Raw genomic sequence first — 20,273 nt, forward strand, 5'->3', positions numbered from 1 at the left:
GATGGGTAAACTTGGGTTGCAAGAAAAATCATCAGGATTTGTTTTACTTTTGAACATGAATGCAATCTTCCAGATGCTCTGTTATATCCCATTGCAAGGTATTTTCATGGTCAAGCTCATTCAAGGTGAGAGACTATGCTTCAAACATTTAGAAACTTTGGAGAAAAATACATTTTGGAAATGTTGCTGAAAGCTTATGTTCCAGATGTTGTTATGTCAGAAAAATCAGAGAAAGGTGACATTGACTGTAATGAATCAGACTGGCAAATCAGAAAGCCCATTTACAAGATTGCAAGCAAACTTTGTAGAGATGCCAGTTGTAATGGCGTGAACTATATCTTGGTCATTGTCTGCTTGTTTTATAAATGGGTTGAGACTTATTCCACCCAGAGATGGGATAGCCTTACAGTTGCTAAACATCTGTGCAGTGAGTTAATTTCACGTTTCCTTGCCAGCTTCTATTGAGCCAGATTGTGGCTCACATTTGAAAAATGATATTTTGCAGATAATTAAACAGTATGCAAATTAAACAGAGGTTTCGTTGTAGTTTTTCGTCCTCAATCTTCTGAGCGGTTAAGAGAATGAACAAATTGGTCAAAGTCTGTGCTTCTACTAGTTTGAAATAGTTCCTTTTGTTTTGGTGAGCATCAGATGCACCCCTGACAAAAAGAGTGGTTTGTCACCCCCATGAAGTGATAATGGGCAGAACAATGATACTGGCTTATACTCCCTCAGCTGGATTAGTTTCAATACCTGATGACCTCTTGCTAGATTACTGCAAATCTCTGTCTGTTTTGGTAAAATGTCCCATCAGGTGAATGTAGCAACAGAAGCAACAAAGGCGATACTATGTCATAGACTGAATTCTTGAGACTGGATAGTTGTCCAACAACACATGAGGAAGAACTGCCTAGCGGAACGCTGGTGTGAACTCTATCAGGTGAGCTTGATGACAAACACTGCAGTGAAGTGTGCTTGAATCCTGTAGTGGATCCACGACACTCACACAAAGAAAGTGAAGGTGGCTGATGAAGTGGTGAAGACAACCACTTCTTTTCAAGATCAATCTCAAGTTCATGGTGTGGATCCAGGGGGAGGGGGAGAAGGAAATTGTGAAACTTGTGAAGAAAATGACATCATAAAAGTCCAGGTCAGAGAAATTGAAAATTCGGGTGAATTTCTGTTCAGTTTCAAAGTGGAGATCAGATCTAGGAGCTGTTGCAATGTCAAAGGCATGAGCGGCAGCAAGAAGTATGCTCTGATCCAAACAATAAAAGGCTACTGTTGAAATTTTGAGTCACAAGAACCCCCAGAGGAAGAAACTGTTTCACATTGAATCGTTCAATTACGATTGATCAGGGTTCAAATCGAGTAGTGAGTTGAGAAGCAGATGAAAGAGCAGAGGGAAATAGTTGTTTTATAGAACTTGCAAAGAAAGAATTGTCAAACAGAGAAATAAGAGACTAAAGCCATTTTATTAAAGTTATGAGGTAATTGCACTAGATTCCAAAAATAGTGAAATTGAATAAACAGTTGCTAAAAAATCAGATAGAAACAGAACACCAAATAGAAAGTATGCACTACCTGGGTGGGTAAATCTAGCTGTAGATACAAAGGAAGAAGAATCAGAGTCTGAGATATACAGCCCAATAAATATTTACCAACATAGCTTCAGAAATGAGTTTAGAAGTAAGTAAGGAAGGAAGGAAGAAGAACCACTCGGAAAGGATTCTAGCACTGTAAAGGTTGAACTTTCAAGTTTAAATAAATGGATAGAAAATTTACTAAGAATATGAACTGAAAGAACATTTGGAAAAAGAGATAGCTCATATTTTGAAAGTGTGTTTTATTACTTTGAAAAAAATAAAAGGAATAGAAGAACATTCTTGTTATAAAGAACATTTTGGCCTTTGAATTGTGAATATATCAGGATAATATTTGTTTTCATTTTAATAGAAAATGGAGTGCAGCGAAATTCAGTAAAATTATCGCTTTCATTATTTTATTAACAATATTAATAGTCTTAGTTGGCCTGTTGTGCTTACTATCTCTGATGGGATTCATTTTCACAAGAGTTGAATTAACTAGAGTACATAATGAAGTGAAGCATAAGACACTGAAACATAGGGTAAGTTGAGTTAGTGGATTTCAATATGACATTTATACGAAAATGATACAGGAGTATCCGGATATTATGAAGGTTGGAAACTGTTTCATTTGTATTTTCCTTCCTTCCTTCTGTAGGTTGAGGGTGTTGGAAAACAAACAGCTTCCAATTTCTTATGGATTGTCAGTGCTTGTGGGTAAATTTAATAATAAGGATTTTTTGTCTCCTTGCTTGTCAGACTTCAATGTGTCTTTGGAGGACTTGCCTATGTCGGAGAAATACGAATCGACCATTGGTATTAAATATAGTACCTTTTTTAAAATGATTGTACAAATTAAGCATGAAACTAAAACTATTAAATGGGAAAAAGTTTGTTGTTGGAAAGAACATGTATTCATTAAAGAAAACATTTAAGGAGAGTAAATATTGTGAGGTTGTAGAGCTGAAAAGGCTATAAGAGAACTCTTTGCAGAAGAAGAGATTAGATTGTCAGATCTGCATCATCGATTGAGGAAGGAACAAGGAAGAAGGGGTGAAATGTGTCTGGTGTATTGTGCCCCTCTTAAAGGAGGCAAGGCTGAATATTTAGGAGAAAGTGAGTATGAAAGAATTTGTTATAAGTGATGATTTGATTGACGGAGAGCCAATTTTCAGAGTAATTTATTATGTGTGTGGTAAGGGATTACTTTAATTTACCATTAAAGGTAATTGGGTAACCCCGTGTCCCTCAGAACCTGGGTATAAGTAGTATAGGCTAAAGTGTGTTTTGTTGGGTGAAGCAATTGCTTACCAAAAAGATAATTTAATCACAAAAGGGGATTCTTTCTTATTAAAATATAAGTCTAGATGCACCACAAAAGAGACGTAATCAATCAGTTCATATACGTATTTCATTTCAATGTCTCCTATTATATAAGGCTGTCACAAACGAAATTCACAAAACAATTATCAGTGACTAATGTGACACAGTGCAACATTGTTTTGTACAGATTGCAAACAAATACAGATAAAACATGCACATAGATCTCCATCCTCTTTAAGTAGAGGTCAACAAAGGCCCTTTTTAACCATTGGCATTTATTCTATCGTCAAGTGACTCAGGACTTGTACTGGTTAAGTGTTGATGTGTCAAACCCGGCTATGTGTGTTAATGGATGGACATAACGTTGGGGCTTTATTCAGGACAGGTTTAAAACAAGGAGACAGACTAAGTGAAAAAGTCTAGAGTGAGTACGGTGTGTCAGGACAAAAAACTCACTATATTATTATAATACAAAAAATGAAGCGGCCATGTGGTAACTCATCAGCACGTAAGAATTAGAGAAAGGTACTCGTCCTTTCCTGGATAAAGTCCATAACAAAGCATTAGTCAGATGAATGTCACCGGTAGTTAACCAAATTATCTATGAATTAAAAAACGGGTGTCATAGGAGTAGAACAGTTGATATAGTTGGCTTGAGAGGGAAACGTTGTTTTGAACAGGTAGGTTTTGCTATATTAGGTGCTATTATTATTCCAGAGTTGTGGCAATGAATGATGTCAATGTTTGATGCTTTTTGCCATTTGTGGATAGACTTGCTTTAAGCACAGCTGGAGCACTAACTCAAATAAATTTAGAATGAATCATCGTTAGACTTGTGGCATTTGCAAAGTACTAAAGGTTAAGAGATGCTGCACTTTTATTCCTATATTATTAACTCTTATATTATAAACTTGACTAAATATTTTGTGAACTTCAATCCTTTGAACAGCATAGCTTTTAAGGAAGCTAATGATTTCTGGGTTAGTGAGATAGGGAACAGTTTTAGTAAGGTTGGTGAATGGATTGATAATTTGTGTGGCGGGACCTTAAGAATTATATGAACCCCTATTGTAATGATTTGTGCAATTAGTCTGTTTCTCTTTTTAAAAGTTTTTGAGTGTCTGATTAAAAAGTGTGGGTATAGAAATAAAAAGATTCCATTAAAGAGGAAGTGGTCTGAAGATAACAAGATGGAGAATATCTAGGATCGTGTCTACAACCAAATAAAGATTGTAGAAGAGAGTTCCAAACAGAAGCAGAAAGGGATTGGGGCTGAACAAATTCCTAATTAACTAAGCTTTATTAATTGTTTTAGTGATTCTAAAACAATCAGAGACAGGATTTTTTAAATCATATTTTTCCTAAGTTAAATTTGTTTGTGCACCATTAATAATATAAAAAATGTAGTTTTACATGCGAGCCTACATATTTAGACTGAATTAACATAATTACAATTGAAATACATTTCCAATGATGCATAAAAGTAAAGTTATTAATATGTTTATTTTGGATACATGTCTGTATAAACCTCAATTTTGAACAAGGTGGATGCCATCTCTCCCTCACTCCTGCTCTCCCCTTTGCTGAGCACACAGATAACAATGAAAGAGTGGTTATTTTCACTGCAGTAGTTGCCTGGGTAGTGTTGAAAGTGAATGGCAACGTGGTCCCTGCAAACAGGAAAAAATGTGGCTAATGAGTGTTGCTGGTTTGACCCAGTTAAGAAGTACATTGAGACTTTCCCACAGGGGCCATTAATAAGTGGTATGTCCATTCTGTTTCGTGAGAGCCCTGCCAGTGCCATATAAGTCTTATAAATTGGCTGAATTGCAGGGGGATTTTAGCAACAGTTCATAAATGCACATAAAATAAATATCTAAAGACATTACCTTGTCAAATAATTCAGAACTGATAGTACACCTACCAAGTTTTGTAGAGTTCTCCACTTTCAGCAGGAAGAAATAGAGTTGTCCCTTTCCTTCATTAAGTAGATTGTCTGAAGCACTGGGTTTGGATTTTGTGCAATCTGTTTCTTCTTTTCATAGCAAGTCTCAACATCTTGCCAGAAAATATCACAGCTAGTGAAGTCAATATTTCTCTCTGGTCTAATGTAAATGTAGAGCACTTCATTGTTTGTGGCAGCTTATCTGTACCAGATATGTAAACGTTTAAACACGTTTCAAGTGCATACTAGATGGAGGTATCTCTATTAGCCCTCAGTGCTTTTAACAGTGCAATTTGAACTTAAATGAGAAACTGATGATGTCACAGAAGCACATGGGTGCTGAGGTAGGGTACAGGTGTTAGTCTATAGTTGAGTTCAAAATTGTTGATCAGTAAAAGCTAGATGTTAAGAGATTTATAGCAATGCAGGTGGAAGCCTTTAGTGTGTGGCTTAAATCCATTGTTAAAACTAAAGATGAGACCTTTATTATATCAATTATAACAAGATATGTTTCTTTATACTTTTTTTTAATACAACAGGTAAAACAGCAAAATGAAGTAGTCAATCGAAATATGCCATCAATGTCTGGAAACTTGAAATGGGCAGAAGAGTTGAAGCAATGGATTCAGACATTTTGGTCGAATTTTACATACATTCATCACCCGTAAGTTGGTAGCCTTTATGAGATGAAACATATTTTTCTCACACCATTTAAATTACATGGCATTTTAGTCCGTTGTTGAAACAACAATGGCAATGGTTGGAATTTTTTTGCCCTTTTGTCATTGAGGACTGTCTCATAATGAATAATCATTTTGGGTAATTGCATCCTTCAGTGTTGTGGGGAGATATTCACCTGTAAGAAGGTGGTTATCAAGTATCATGAGTGCATGCACAATATTGTTCAGGTGATGGACCATATGGCAGACTGTGGTAGCAGATAGGTGGCATAGGTGTCTTAGGATATGCCTGTCAGAGTGCTGCTCAATTAGTTGGCAAGGATTGAGGTGGGTCTGAATGTGATCCTTGATGTGTTTCTCTTTTGTGATAAAAGCAACTAAGACCTAAACTAAGTTTAGGAGAAGGCAGGGTTTTGATGCTTTTCTCTTGCTTGGTATTTCCTATTCCTTCCCAGGCCAATCCAAAGATCAGGCCGGTTGGTGAGGCTATGGAAGGAGCGAATAAAATGAATAATGGTCCCAGCTCCACCCTAGCAATTCTCACAAGCTCCAGACAATTTTTCAGGGAGTGGGAATGAGGGAGCTCAGAGAGACGTCCCAGTTCTTCCCAAACTGTCACCTTCCAAAAACACCCTGGAAGTGGGTAATGAATGGGAGTGGACTATAATTATTCTCTGTTCAAGAGAAGCATTATGAAACATAGCTTCTTTGTGTCTCTGCCTCAGCAAAGAGCCAGACATAGTGTGGAAATGTTTTTTAGACTAGAAAAAAAATCCAAAACGTGTCTGACTCCCTGCTTGGACACAGACACACAGTCCAGTGCCCCATAGAGGAGGTGGCTCTTGTTTGTATTTTGTCTTATAATTAGAAAACATTTAACCATGCCTGGCTCCAAGGCATAGTCTGTGCTCCAGCCAAGAGCCAAGTGTTTGCACTTGTGTCTTATCCTGAACCTATAGTAAACCCATATGTGTCTGGCACACATATGCTTAATCAATCAATCAGTACATTTGTAGAGTGCACAACTCACCCGTGAGGGTCTCAAGGTGCTCGGGGGCGGGGGTGCTGCTACTGCTCGAACAGCCAGGTCTTGAGGAGTCTCCTGAAGGCCAGCAGGTCCTGGCTCTGTCGTAGGCAGATGGGGAGGGTGTTCCAGGTTTTTGCGGCGAGGTGAGAGAACGATCTGCCACTGGCGGTGGCTTGACTGATGCGGGGGATGGTGGCGAGGGCTAGGTCAGTGGAGCGAAGCTGGCGGTTCAGGGTGTAGAAGGTGAGTCGTTCGTTGAGGTACGCTGGTCCGGAGTTGTGGAGAGCTCTGTGAGCGTGGGTGAGGAGCTTGAAGGTGATCCTCTTGTTGACGGGGAGCCAGTATAGGTCTTTCAGGTGGGCTGTGATGTGGCTGTGGTGGGGGATGTCGGGGATGAGGCGTGCAGAGGCGTTCTGTATGCGTTGTAGTCATTTCTGGAGTTTGGCTGATGTTCCTGCATAGAGAGCGTTGCCGTAGTCCAGTCTGATGCTGACGAGGGTCTGGGTGACTGTCCTTCTGGTACTGGTGGGTATCCGTCTGTAGATCTTGCGGAGCATGCGGAGGGAGTTGAAGCAGGAGGAGGCGACGGCATTCATTTGCTGGGTCATTGACAATACGGAGTCCAGGATGACTCCCAGGATGCGTGTGTTCTTAGTGGGCGTCGGTGCAGCTTCCAGTGCGGTCGGCTACCATGAGTCGTCCCAGGCGGAGGGGGTGGATCTGATGATGAGGACCTCTTTCTTGTCCGAGTTCAGTTTCTGCCGGGTGATCATCATCTATTCGGCAATGGCCTTCATTCCTACGTGGAGGTTGGATTTGGCGGTGGTGGGGGCCTTGTTAAGGGAGAGGATCAGCTGGGTGTTGTCAGCGTATGAGACGATGTTGAGGTCGTGCGATCTGGCGATGTTGATGAGTGGTGCCATGTAGATGTTGAAGAGTGTTGGGCTGAGGGACGATCCTTGGGGTATGCCGCAGATGATCTTGGTGTCTTTAGAGCGGAATGGGGGGAGGCGGACACTCTGGGTTCTGCCTGTGAGGAAGGAGGTGGTCCAGTCCAGTGCTTTGTTGTGGATCTCTGCATCGTGGAGGAGTGTGCGGAGGGTGTGGTGGCAGACAGTGTCGAAGTCGGCCGAGAGGTCCAGGAGGATGAGTACCGCGGTTTCTCCATTGTCCATCATGGCCCTGATGTCATCGGTTCGGTTGCTTAGAGGCTCCAGAGGAAGAAGGCTTGGCAGGTGTTAAACTTGACACCCTAGTGTCCCAGACTTCTTACCTTCATCCCTCTTATTTTGCTTAGTTTATTTTTGTTGGCGTTTTAAGAGTCTGTGCTCTTTACCACTGCTAACTAGTAATAATGAGCTTGTGCTCGCTCCCTAAAATATGGCAAAATTGGCGTACACCTGATTGGCTCATTGAATTTTTGCTTTTAAGTTCCTAGTATAGGGACCTACATGTATCCTGGGCCATTACTTTAAATGATACTAGTGAAGTGTTGTTCCTCTCACTAAAGTAGTGCTTTAAAATGTTTCCCCAGCCTGTAGCACAGGTTTATTCTGCCATTGCCACTTGGCAAAATAAACCTGTTGCTAGGCCTAAACCCTCTTTTTAAATACATATCTCAGTCACCCCTAAGGTAGGCACTAACTGCTCCTAGGGCAGGGTGAATGGCAATTATAAAGTAAGAACTGTGTACTCAAATTTTACATGTCCCGGCAGTGAAAAACTCCTAAAGCAGTTTTTCACTGTGACCATAGACTAACACTGGCCTTCCTTATTACATGTAATAAGTGCTAACTTTGGATTAGGAGCAGACAGGAAAATGCTATTTAGACTCACATGAATTGTAATTTATAATCTGTTTTAATAGTAAAGTCAAATTTTTGTCACAATTCTGAAATGCCACTTTTAGAAAGTTGCCATTTTCTTGACCTATAAATGTGTGTGTATTGCGCAGACCTGTTTTGAATGTTCAATTTGGTTAACAAAAGAATGTTGGTGCTTAACATGCTGATCAGGAACATGTTGCTACCTGGCAAATGTAAAATTGTATAACTGAAACCTCAAGTGTCACTGATCAATTGAAACCTGAATGCACAGCAATTGAATTTATCAACAATTCTTACATACAAATGTCATCAATATTGTTATAACTAACTAAGCTTTCCTTTATAATCAATGTTTTTAATTTTTCAGTTTTTCAATTCTCTCACATTTGTTCACTGTTTTGAGATTACACGTCAAAATTCTGTTATTTCTTGTGCTCATGCTTAAAGTATAAGAGGGCCTCCCCCACATTGGTTTTAATAAAAAAAATGATTTATGTATGTACCCTGGGGATGTGGCAGTGGGGGAGCCGCGAGGCTCCTGCATATATTAATGTTACTGCCCTGGAGAGGTGGTGCCCCCTGGAGCTTTGAATATCCCTAGGAGGGGGGGCCACATGCGCCCCTCCCACATTTCTACTGTGCCCCCGGCACCTAGCCCACCTGGGGTTTATTCTAATTCAAGCACAGGATCCCGCATGTGTTTTTTTAAAAAAAAAGTTGGCATGTCAAAGTAAAAAAATATGCTTTTTTACATCAGCATACCTGGGGGATCAGGGTATTCCTACCCTGTCCCCTTTTCTTTTCTTTTTTTAAACAGTTATACTGGGTCTCTGCTTCAAGCCAAGTCCCATGATGGCTGTCAATACCTCCTGGTTGAAGTGTTGACAGCCAATCAAATTTTAGTAGTGTTCACGAGTCCACTGCAAGGATCCGTGTCCCCAAATAACTATGTTTTTTAAAGATAGAAATCTTAAAATCTAGTAGACGGATTTACACCAAACCACAAAAAGCACGCTTTTTGGACCTACACCTAGCCTTCAGTCAATTTTGATGTAATTCCATTCAGCAGTTCGGCTGTAGACGTGTTAAAAAAAAGAAAAATCCCCATAGATTTAACATGGGAAAAACGCACTTTGGGACACCTTCTTTTCTTCTTGGCCCCCGCTTGATGAGTCACCTCGCAACTTTATGTGAAAAATGTGTGGAGGATTGTCAAGCGGCGGTGAAGCCGTAGGAAAAATCGCTTTTCCCATGGTAACTTTGGTCCTAACTATAACTACCTACTGGCAATCACGAGTAGTATGTATGAGTATATATATGTATATTGTGTATATATATATATATGTATATATATTACCTACTGGCAGTCGCCAGTAGGTAGTTATAGTTAGGACCTAATTTCCATAGGAAATCCACAACATTCTATTTGGAATAACGTTGGCGTCGATTGATGAATCTTCGCGAAATTTTCCAAACTTTTGGCCAGCTCCGGTCCGCTGCTATCCTGAAAATTACACAGTGATTCGTCAAGTGGGGGCCGAGAAAAAAGGGGGGTCCCAAAACGCATTTTCCCCATGCATTTTACCATAGGACCTGTTGACGCAGCTACAGCCCGAATTGCTGAACGGAATTACACCAAATTTGGCAAAGAGGTAGTCCTCAGTTCAGACTCATGCCTTTTGCTTAAATGGTGTTAATCCGTTCAGTAGTTCCTGAGAAAATCAAAAGTAAAATCACATATATATCTGGGCGGAGCCTAACCACACATCTCATCGTGAGATCTGATTGGCTGTCAGCACTTCATCCAAGAAGTGTTGGCAGCCATCTTGGGACCAATATACATGATAGCACCTCATTAAAAAGCATTGCAGTTAATAGAAGGTTTTAAGACTTTAGTTACATTATAAATCATTTGTTGATGGTACCATACTCATTTTAGGAATTGTGGTGTGTTCTAAGGTGATTTTACCATGTGAAAAAGCCTTCTGCTGTGATATCATGAATCATGTTTGAGAGAAAACTATTTTCTCATGCTTTTCCCACAGAGGTTTGGAAGGTGATCTATAAGCTAAACTGAGAGCATATTTTCTGTAAATTCACATTATCTTTCTCAGTCATGTGAGAATGAAGTCTGACATTCTCAGTAAAACATGTACATCCAACAAGGGCAGAGACTGTCAGTTGATTCCTTTGTGTTCTACTGCAGTTTCCCAGAGTGTTCTAAAGAACAACTAGAGCGCTAACAGTCCTACTTATGACAAACGTATGGCACACCTGAAGCCATCTTGGTTGGAATAAAGTGGTAACTCTTAAAACATTTAATTTAAAAAGGAACAAAATGAGGGGGTTCATTTTGCCATAGAAAGTATGATTAGTGCTGCAGAAAGAAAAATTAGGGCACATTTTGAGTGACTTCTCAAATCCTCTTCTATTTCATTAACAAATTCTGACATGCAGACTGAAACATGCACTTTCAATACCAGCAGCAGACTTCCCTGGTGAGCAGTAGTTTTACTACAGTGATCTAATAAGCAACTAGAGTGCCAACACACATCTGAATGCCTTCTTGATGGAACCAAAGTAAAAAACTGAAAGTATTTCCTACTGAGGAGACTGCAGTAAATGAGGAAATTAGGAAACTTCATAACAAATAAATCTCCCAAGATGGCCACCAGAGACAAAAGAGCCCTAATGCAGCACAAATATCACCCAGATGTAGCCCACATGTAGCCCAATGACAGAAGTGTGCAAAACACTTATTTTTTGTGTATTTGCAGTTTTATATAGTGCAGACTTGTCAGGTATTGGAGTGCTTTACATGAGCATTGGTTACATCACACAAGATCAAATTCATTTTGGTTGTAGACATGGGGAGATTAAGTGACTTGACCAGAATCACAGAATGTTTAGCTGAAGCAGAAATTCCAACCTGGTTCCCCAGTTGCAAAGTCTGCAGCTCTGGAAGTAACACCACATCCTCTCCCCTAGGTGCAACATTTAATCAAGTGGTCAACTGGATAAAAAAACATAAAGATTACAAATAATTTAAAAGTTCATTGTCACTATTTGAAAACTCAGAAAATATGTCCTCATTTTAGTTTTTTAGAGCACTAACCATAATTTTGATGCAAATAAGACCCTCTCATATATGTAATTTCTAAAGGAAATACTCTAGGTATTACAGTTTTGATTATATCAAGATGACGTCAGGCGTTCAACACTTTTGTAATGAACATAGAATGTTAGCAATCTAGTTGCTCATTGGGATACTGTTGAGAGGCAGAGGCCAGGGGCATGGACTCTGAAAATTGAAGGCAGGTAGGAGAGTGCAGAGGCAACAATTTGACCACACTGGGCAGGCAGGAAGGGCAGTGGCAGCACAACAGACTATGGAGGGCAGTGGAAAGGGGGGCAGGGGCAACAAACCAACAATACAGGACTGGCAAGAGAGGCTGTGGCAATATAATAGACCATTGTGGGCAGAAGGAAGAGGCAGTGGTAGTACAACCATACATGCCAACAAACCCATTTCAACCAGGAAACGTCCAATGTTTTTAAGCTCAAATGGGCTTTATTTGATCTGTCTCCTGTCTACAATCTCCTCTTTTTCAATGTAACTCAAAGGGGAAAATCAATACCCCAGTTTTTTTCAAAATCTCCCTCTTACCAAGTTCAAAATGTTCGCAAGTATGGTACATTGGATCATGGTAGGCAGGAGGAATTGGGGTAGGGACATGGACTCGAATAACAGAGGACAGGAGGGACATGGAGAGGTGCACCAAACTGACCCGGCAGGGCAGGCATCAGGGTTTGCAGCAGCACAGTACACCACACAGCGCATGCGGGACAGGAGTGCTGCACAACAATCCATAGAAAGCAATAGGGAGGGGACAGGACCATGCACATGGACAACAGAGAACAGAGGGGAAAGAGGCAATGGTAGCTAGCTGACCATAATGGACATACGGGAGAGAAAGCTGCAGCATAACAGACCATAAAGCGCAGGAGGGACGGATCAGGGGCATTACAATGGGACAGACAAGCCAGGAGGGAGGGAATAGGGGTCTGCACATGGAAACAGAGGGCTGGGGGCAAGGGGGGCAGGGCAGGAGCAGCAAGATGACCATGGAGGTCAGGCAGGATGGGCACTAGAAACAAGACACACCATGGAGAGCAACAATGAGACTATGATGGCATACACACAGACCATGGAGGGAAGGTGGGAGGGGGTCAGGGGCAGCTAGCTGACCACACAGGGAAGGTGGGAGGGGCCATGGTAGCACAGAAGACCATGCATGGCAAGCAGGAGGGTTAGTGGCAGCACAATGGCTATGATGGGCAAGAAGGAGGGTACAGGGGCATGCACAAAGGACCATGGAGGATAGAAGGGAGGGTCACGACCTGGGCACAGAAAAGAGAGTTCAGGGGAAGGGGCCCTCACAACAGACCGCGCGGGGCAGGCAGGAGGAGCAGTTGCAGCACAACAGACCAGGGAGGGCAGAAGGGTGTGGCAGTAAAATGGACCATGGAGGACAGGAGGAAGGGGATAGGGGCATGGGATGTGGACAGGCAGGGTGGAGGTGGCAGGGACAGGTTAGTCATCTGACAATGCTGGGCAGGTGTGAGGGGAGTGGCAGCTCAACAGAACACTCAGAGTAGATAGGAGTGGCAGGTCCATGGAACATGGTGGGCAAAAAGGATGGAGCAGGGGCATGCACAACGACATTGGAGGGCAGGGGGAAGGAGAATAGGGGCAGCAAGCTAAGCACAGAGGCTACTAGGAGAGCAAAGATGGGCCATAGAATTGGGCAATGGAGTGCAGGAGGAGTGGACTGATACTTCATGCTAAATGGAGGGCAGTGGCAGCACATCAGACCATGCATGGCAGGAGGGAGGAGGCTAGTCCATGGATTCAGACAACAGAGGATAGGGAGGAGGTGGATGGGGCAGCAAGCTAACTGTTCAGAGAAGGTGGGTATTAGGAACTTTATTGTTTTTAAAATGTGTGTCTGTGCGAACTACTTAAAATATGAACAATTATGCAGCATAATCTCACTTTTATTCAGGAAGAAGAGGACGTTTGTGACTGTGACTCCGGGCTCACTTGGCAGAAACACCCCCTGACCCTCCACCCCCATCGCAAAATGTAATGCCCGTGAAAAGGGTAGGTGGACGCAGTGTTATATAGAACATAGTCCTGAGAGCACGATTGAAAATGAAAGCTAGATATAGTATATGGTATAAACTATGCACCAAAAAGTGTGATATAAGATGAACCGGGGTGTGAAATATAATATGCAATACATTGTGCGCAATGACAGATTCATTGGAGAGCGCGAGATAGCACAGGCACTAGCGCGTGCTATGCGATATATGCCTTGGAGTGTAATATGCACAGGGCAGTGTTGTGTAACCTAACTAGTCTCTAAAGTTGTAATATAAAATATGTGCTGGGGAGTGTAACATTGCATATGCACTGTGACAAAAATATGGATCCCAGATTGTAATATGTATGGAATAGCAGTGTGCGTTATAACATAGGCATCGAGGAAGGCACGTTAGATGGGGCAATATAACCCATGCAAAGGCAAGTGTGGCATGACATATTCACGGGGTGGTGTTACAGTGCACATGGGCTAGAGAGTGTCATAGCATACGCACGTACAATCGTCATGGTGATGGGTACATACGGTTTGTCCAGCATGTCCTAGGTGTTTCTATAAATATATATTTTTTTTAAATAATAAAAAACAAAGGCCGGCCCTGGGGGATAGGGTCCCCGGGGCCATAAGTGGCCTGAGGAGGGGGGCAACGCAGCTCCCTTCTAAAGAATTGAAGGAAAAAAAAGGTCATGACCCGGGGGTTGGGGTCCCCAGGGCCGATTAAGGCCTTGGGAGGGCCAAATTTATTTTTTTCAACAAAAAAAATTAGGGTGCAGGCCCTGGGGGATGGGGTCCCCAGGTCCAGTAAATTAGAAAAAGAAGGGGGGCCACACAGCTCTCCTTCTTAAAAAAATAAAATAAATAAAAGACCGGCATCGCGCTGGAGGCCACGCCCCCTCCTTGCAGCACTCTGCAAACGCGCCCCCTGGCCAGTTGTAAGTTGGGGAATTAATTCCCCTTCAATACTGAGGGTCCCTGAGGGCCAACTAGCCCAACAGGTATCTCCACTATGCGCCAGGGAGCTGCGTTGCAGACAGGTGTTCTGAGGCCAAACCCCTTTTTACACCTCTATGCAACGCAGCTCTGTGGCGCTTACTGGAGGTACCTAGTGGGCTAGTTTGACCCTAGGTACCCTTAGGATTCAAGGGGACTTAATCTCTCAACTTAGAACAGCCACAGGGCATGTTTACACAGTGGTGAAGGGAGGGGACGGGGCCTGAGGTGACATGTGCAAACAAGCCCTGTGGCGCGTTTTAAGTTGGGGAAATAATTTGACTTCAACCCTGAAGGACCCTGGGGGCCAACTAGCCCACCAGGTGCTTCCACTAAGCGCCATTGCGCGGCGTTGCAGAGAGGTGATCTAGGCCGTGCTCCTTTTTACATCTCTCTGTAACGCAGCTCTGTGGTGCTTACTGGAGGTACCTAGTGGTCTACTTGGACCCTAGGGACCCTCAGGATTCAAGGGGACTTAATCTCCCAACTTAAAACGGCCATAGGGCGTGTTTACACAGTGGGGAAGTGAGGGGACGGGGTCTGAGGTGACGTGTGCAAACACGTCCTGTGGCGCGTTTTAAGAGGTAGTTTTAATCCCCTGCCCTATTATATACTAGGGGCTTACAGAGGAGGTCATGCTGATCACAGGGGGACCCCAACGCATAGTGTTCCCTAGTGTATGTAGGTGTTTTCACTGTATTCTGAGTGTCTTTTAACATAGCACTGGCTCTAGGACTGGTTAGTCAGACCCAGTTACCACCAGTATCCGTCTGAAAAAGTTGAGGGTACAGGATGATTTTGCAACAAGGCTTCTTTCTGCTCTTCTGTTTGTTCTTTCTGCACGTTATCCTTCTTCTTGCACTTTTCTTCTTCTTTGAGGACTTCTGTTGCTTCTTTATGCATTTCTTTTTTTTTCTTTCTGTGCGTTTTTTCTTCTTTCTTCACATGTCCTATCTCTGTAGGCATAGTTGGAAATTAGCATTTAAAAAACCTTTGAATTTCACTGAAAAAACCATAGGTTTCAGGCACGTTATAGTTAGGAATTAGCATTTAAAAAAACTTAGAAATTCACTGAAAAAACCATATGTTTCAGGGGCGTTATAGTTAGCTGGACTTTTCACTCGTACAAAACCATTGAAATTCCCCCGTTATAGTTAGTTCAGCTAACTATAACTCGCGCGCCCGCAATGCACTGCTGATGACGTCACATATTACATCACTCATGACATCACTGGTGACATCTCAAATGACATCACTGATGACATCATTCTTGGGATAGAGTGGCAGACCTCCTCTCACCCTAATATAACCTTTGATACACACATTCAAAAATAGAAACTAAAATTTTCAAAACAATGGACATACCAATATCAGTTACAACAACCTATTCAGTAATTCTTAGATCCACATACACATCCACTCATTCACCAACAGTCCTATACAGTCACTCATACATGTACTCACTCATCATATTTACTCATACACCTATACATCCTGTTACACAACGTCACTCATCCATAGAGTTACTCACACACATAGTCACTCATGTTAATAAAGAATCAAACATCCATTTACTTGCATATACAGTTATACACACATCACCACACTTACTTCTACAGAAACTTACACATACTTAGTCTTTTAAACAATCACTTATAGAAACACATACTTATTCATACAGGAAATCTTTCAATCTCTCACTCTCACGTATACTCACTTATATACACCAATAGTCACATATACTAGTTTAAAACATATGTAGTTACTCATAAAGACACTATGGAGACAGTCATTCACTCACTAACACACCCATGCACACACTCATCCACCCATACAGTCCTGCACACATGCTGTCTTCAACACGTACAAACAGTGAGTCACTCATTCATGCACCTATGCACAACGTAATACCCCCACCGAACCATACAGACACTCAGACACTCATACTCAAAAAAACAACTAATAACCTACATAGACACTCATGAAGCTACGCACCAACCCATGCAGCCACTTATACACAAAGTGAGAGACTGATACAGATATTTACATATTTAAACATTACTCACTAAGCCATGTATTCACTAAGATACACTTAATCAGTCAGTTATACAATCAATTTTTCAAAAACAAATCATCCATTTAGACACTTCCATCGACCTTGAGATATACATATATAAAACAGATGTAATTTTCAGAAAAACACACATTCACTGGATGATGTCATCAGTGATGTCATCATTGATGTCATTTGAGATGTCATCAGTGATGTCATGAGTGATGTCACTGACCAAGTGATTGTTAAAAAGACTAAGTATGTGTAAGTTTCTGTAGAAGTAAGTGTGGTGGTGTGTGTATAACTGTGTATGCAGGTAAACGGATGTTTGATTCTTTATTAGCATGAGTGACTATGTGTGTGAGTAACTTTATGGATGAGTGGCGTTGTGTAACAGGATGTATAGGTGTATGAGTACATATGATGAGTGAGTACATGTATGAGTGACTGTATAGGACTGTTGGTGAATGAGTGGATGTGGATCTTACAATTACTGAATAGGTTGTTGTAACTGGTATTGGTATGTCCATTGTTTTGAAAATTTTAATTTCTATTTTTGAATGTGTGTATCAAAGGTTATATTAGGGGGAGAGGAGGTCTGCCACTCTATCACAAGGATGATGTCATCAGTGATGTCATGAGTGATGTCACTGACCATGTCATGAGTGATGTAATATGTGACGTCATCAGCAGTGCATTGCGGGCGCGCGAGTTATAGTTAGCTGAACTAACTATAACGGGGGAATTTCTATGGTTTTGTACGAGTGAAAAGTCCAGCTAACTATAACACCCCTGAAACCTATGGTTTTTGCAGTGCATTTCTAAGGTTTTTTAAATGCTAATTCCTAGCTATAACGTGCCTGAAACCTATGTTTTTTTCAGTGAATTTCAAAGGTTTTTTAAATGCTAATTTCTAGCTATGCCTACAGAGATAGGACATGTGAAGAAAGAAGGAAAAACGCACAGAAAGAAAAAAAAGAGATGCAGAAAGAAGCAACAGAAGTCCTCAAAGACGAAGAAAAGTGCAGGAAGAAGTATAACGTGCAGAAAGAACAAACAGAAGAGCAGAAACAAGCCTTGTTGCAAAATCATCCTGTACCCTCAACTTTTTCAGACGGATACTGGTGGTAACTGAGTCTGACTAACCAGTCCTAGAGCCAGTTCTATGTTAAAAGACACTCAGAATACAGTGAAAACACCTACATACACTAGGGCACACTATGTGTTGGGGTCCCCCTGTGATTAACATGACCTCCTCTGTAAGCCCCTAGTATATAATAGGGCAGGGGATTAAAACTACCTCTTAAAACGCACCACAGGGCGTGTTTGAACACGTCACCTCATGCCCCGTCCCCTCCCTTCCCCACTGTGTAAACACGCCCTGTAGCCGTTTTAAGTTTGGCGATTAGGTCCCCTTGAATCCTGAGGGTCCCTAGGGTCCAACTAGACCACTAGGTAACTCCAGTAAGTGCCACAGAACTGCGTTGCAGAGAGGTGTAAAAAGTGGCACGGCCTGCACCACCTCTCTGCAACGCAGAGCAGTGGTGCTTACTGGAAGCACCTGGTGGGCTAGTTGGACCCCAGGGTCCCTCAGGATTGAAAGGGAATTATTTCCCCAACTTAAAAACGCGCCACAGGGCCTGTGGGCGTTCTGAGTTGTGAGATTAAGTCCCCTTGAATCCTAAGGGTCAAACTAGCCTACTAGGTACCTCCAGTAAGCGCCACAGAGCTGCGTTGCATGGAGGTGTAAAAAGGGACGTGGCCTCAGAACACCTGTCTGCAACGCAGCTCCATGGCGCATACTGGAGATACCTGTAGGGCTAGTTGACCCTCAGGGACCCTCAGTATTGAAGGGGAATTAATTCCTCAACTTACAACTGGCCAGGGGGCGCGTTTGCAGAGTGCTGCAAGGAGGGGGCGTGGCCTCCGGCGCGATGCCGGTCTTTTATTTCAGGGGTGTGGAATTTTCCAAATAATCTAGTTGTCCAAGGGACAAAATGCCACTGAGATCTACATGTCCTGCAAAATCCACTTGTCCCACCTACCCCCGTTCCACATCAAACCTAAGGGCTCCGGCTGACAGAGAAACATTAATATATTTTTGCTTTATTAAAATCAGTAAACCATTGAATGCTGTGCAATAATAATGCTAAAGGAAAACTTGTCAAGCGATATTATCGCGTCCCTGCCCCCCTGCGCCCCCTTCCCTTAACCCTGACGGCAATTCTTTTATTTCTATTCCCCTTTTTTCGGCTGTGTATTTATTCCCACAAAATACGTACATTTCAAACCATACGTAATGTACTAATTTACCGTCACCCTTGGCTGTATATTTATTCCCACAAAATACGTACATTTCAAACCATATGTAATGTACTAATTTACCGTCACCCTTGTAAAAACTTATGGGTGGGATATAAAAGGTGTCAGCCAGCGTGCCTCCTGCCATTTCCCCCTCACTTTTGCAGCTGGCCAGGCGTGAGCCCTACGTTCCTTGCGAATCGGTAAGTTGTATCGAAAAAGAAACAGCAAAGTTGGGAGCTTCCTTTAATAATAAGAATCGTTTTTTCGCCAAATGTACCCTTTTGCAACATTAATTAATTTTGTAATGTATATTTGTCGGTGTGTTTATGCAGTTCTGGGCTGAAAGTTAATAGTTCACTATTCTATATTAGGACTTTAAGTTCTAAATTGCAATTCACCAACGGATGTCTCTTTTGAAAGCATTAATCTGCAGATCTGTTTCCATCCTATGCACTCTGTAATCGACTTCGTACATGTTCTTTGCAGCAGGCATATTAACCCTCTGCACTAACTTCACCGAGGTCACAAGCTCAACTATACAAAACACGGATCTCTTTCCAGGATGGTAATTCATCACACAAGTTTCCTACACATTTCTGTGAGGCCTGGTAATTGCCGGCGGAAAGAAACGCTGCAGCAGGTGCTTCGAAAGCTTTTAGTGCTGGCTGCGCCGTGTGCGACAATGTTTTTTTGCCCATAAGCCAAAGGAGTGAAAGTGTAGGAGTCACATGTCACCCATACTGGTAGGCAGTAGTTTAAGAGTGCTTGGTGTGGAGAAGCACAAACGCAGAGTCGAAAAAGAAACAGCAAAGTTGGGAGCTTCCTTTAATAATAAGAATCGTTTTTTCGCCAAATGTACCCTCTTTGCAACATTAATCAATTTTGTAATGTATATTTGTCGGTGTGTTTATGCAGTTCTGGGCTGAAAGTTAATAGTTCACTATTCTATATTAGGACTTTAAGTTATAAATTGCAAGTCACCAACGGATGTCTCTTTTGAAAGCATTAATCTGCAGATCTGTTTCCATCTGCGGTATGAAGGCTCCGGACCCGCGATGTTAAACCCGCGTTGCGATGGCAGCGCGTGAATCTGAATTCGTTGTAATGGGTGTTTTCCCCATGAAGCGGTGGTAGCGCAGCGCGCCTGCTTGCGATACGCTTTTTTGACGTCCTCATCTGAGGCGCCGAGGCAGGCCAGGCCTAGGCTTTTGTACTAATTAATCTACCCACGCACGGTTGCTAAAAATATAAATAAAAGAAAATCGCAGCACCTCCGTCACAATATCACACAATTCAAGCGGGCAAAACTGCTTATTTTACCTGAATGCTTATTGCAAGCCTCGTGGCGGCCACGGACTACTGCTTGCAGAGGCT

At 42.1% G+C, this 20,273-nt stretch overlaps 1 protein-coding gene across 1 annotated transcript in view; it reads left to right on the forward strand.

The window, feature by feature from the left end:
• DNAH11 (dynein axonemal heavy chain 11) overlaps nucleotides 1-20,273 on the forward strand; it is a 3,007,685-nt gene that overhangs the window by 749,459 nt on the left and 2,237,953 nt on the right. Inside the window, exon 11 of the mRNA XM_085631597.1 lies at nucleotides 5,394-5,518. Coding sequence (XP_085487723.1) covers nucleotides 5,394-5,518 — 125 coding nt within the window. The remainder of the gene's footprint in view (nucleotides 1-5,393; nucleotides 5,519-20,273) is intronic.

Source organism: Triturus cristatus, chromosome 10 (assembly GCF_964204655.1).
Source record: "Triturus cristatus chromosome 10, aTriCri1.1, whole genome shotgun sequence".
In the NCBI taxonomy this organism is placed as follows: domain Eukaryota; kingdom Metazoa; phylum Chordata; class Amphibia; order Caudata; family Salamandridae; genus Triturus; species Triturus cristatus.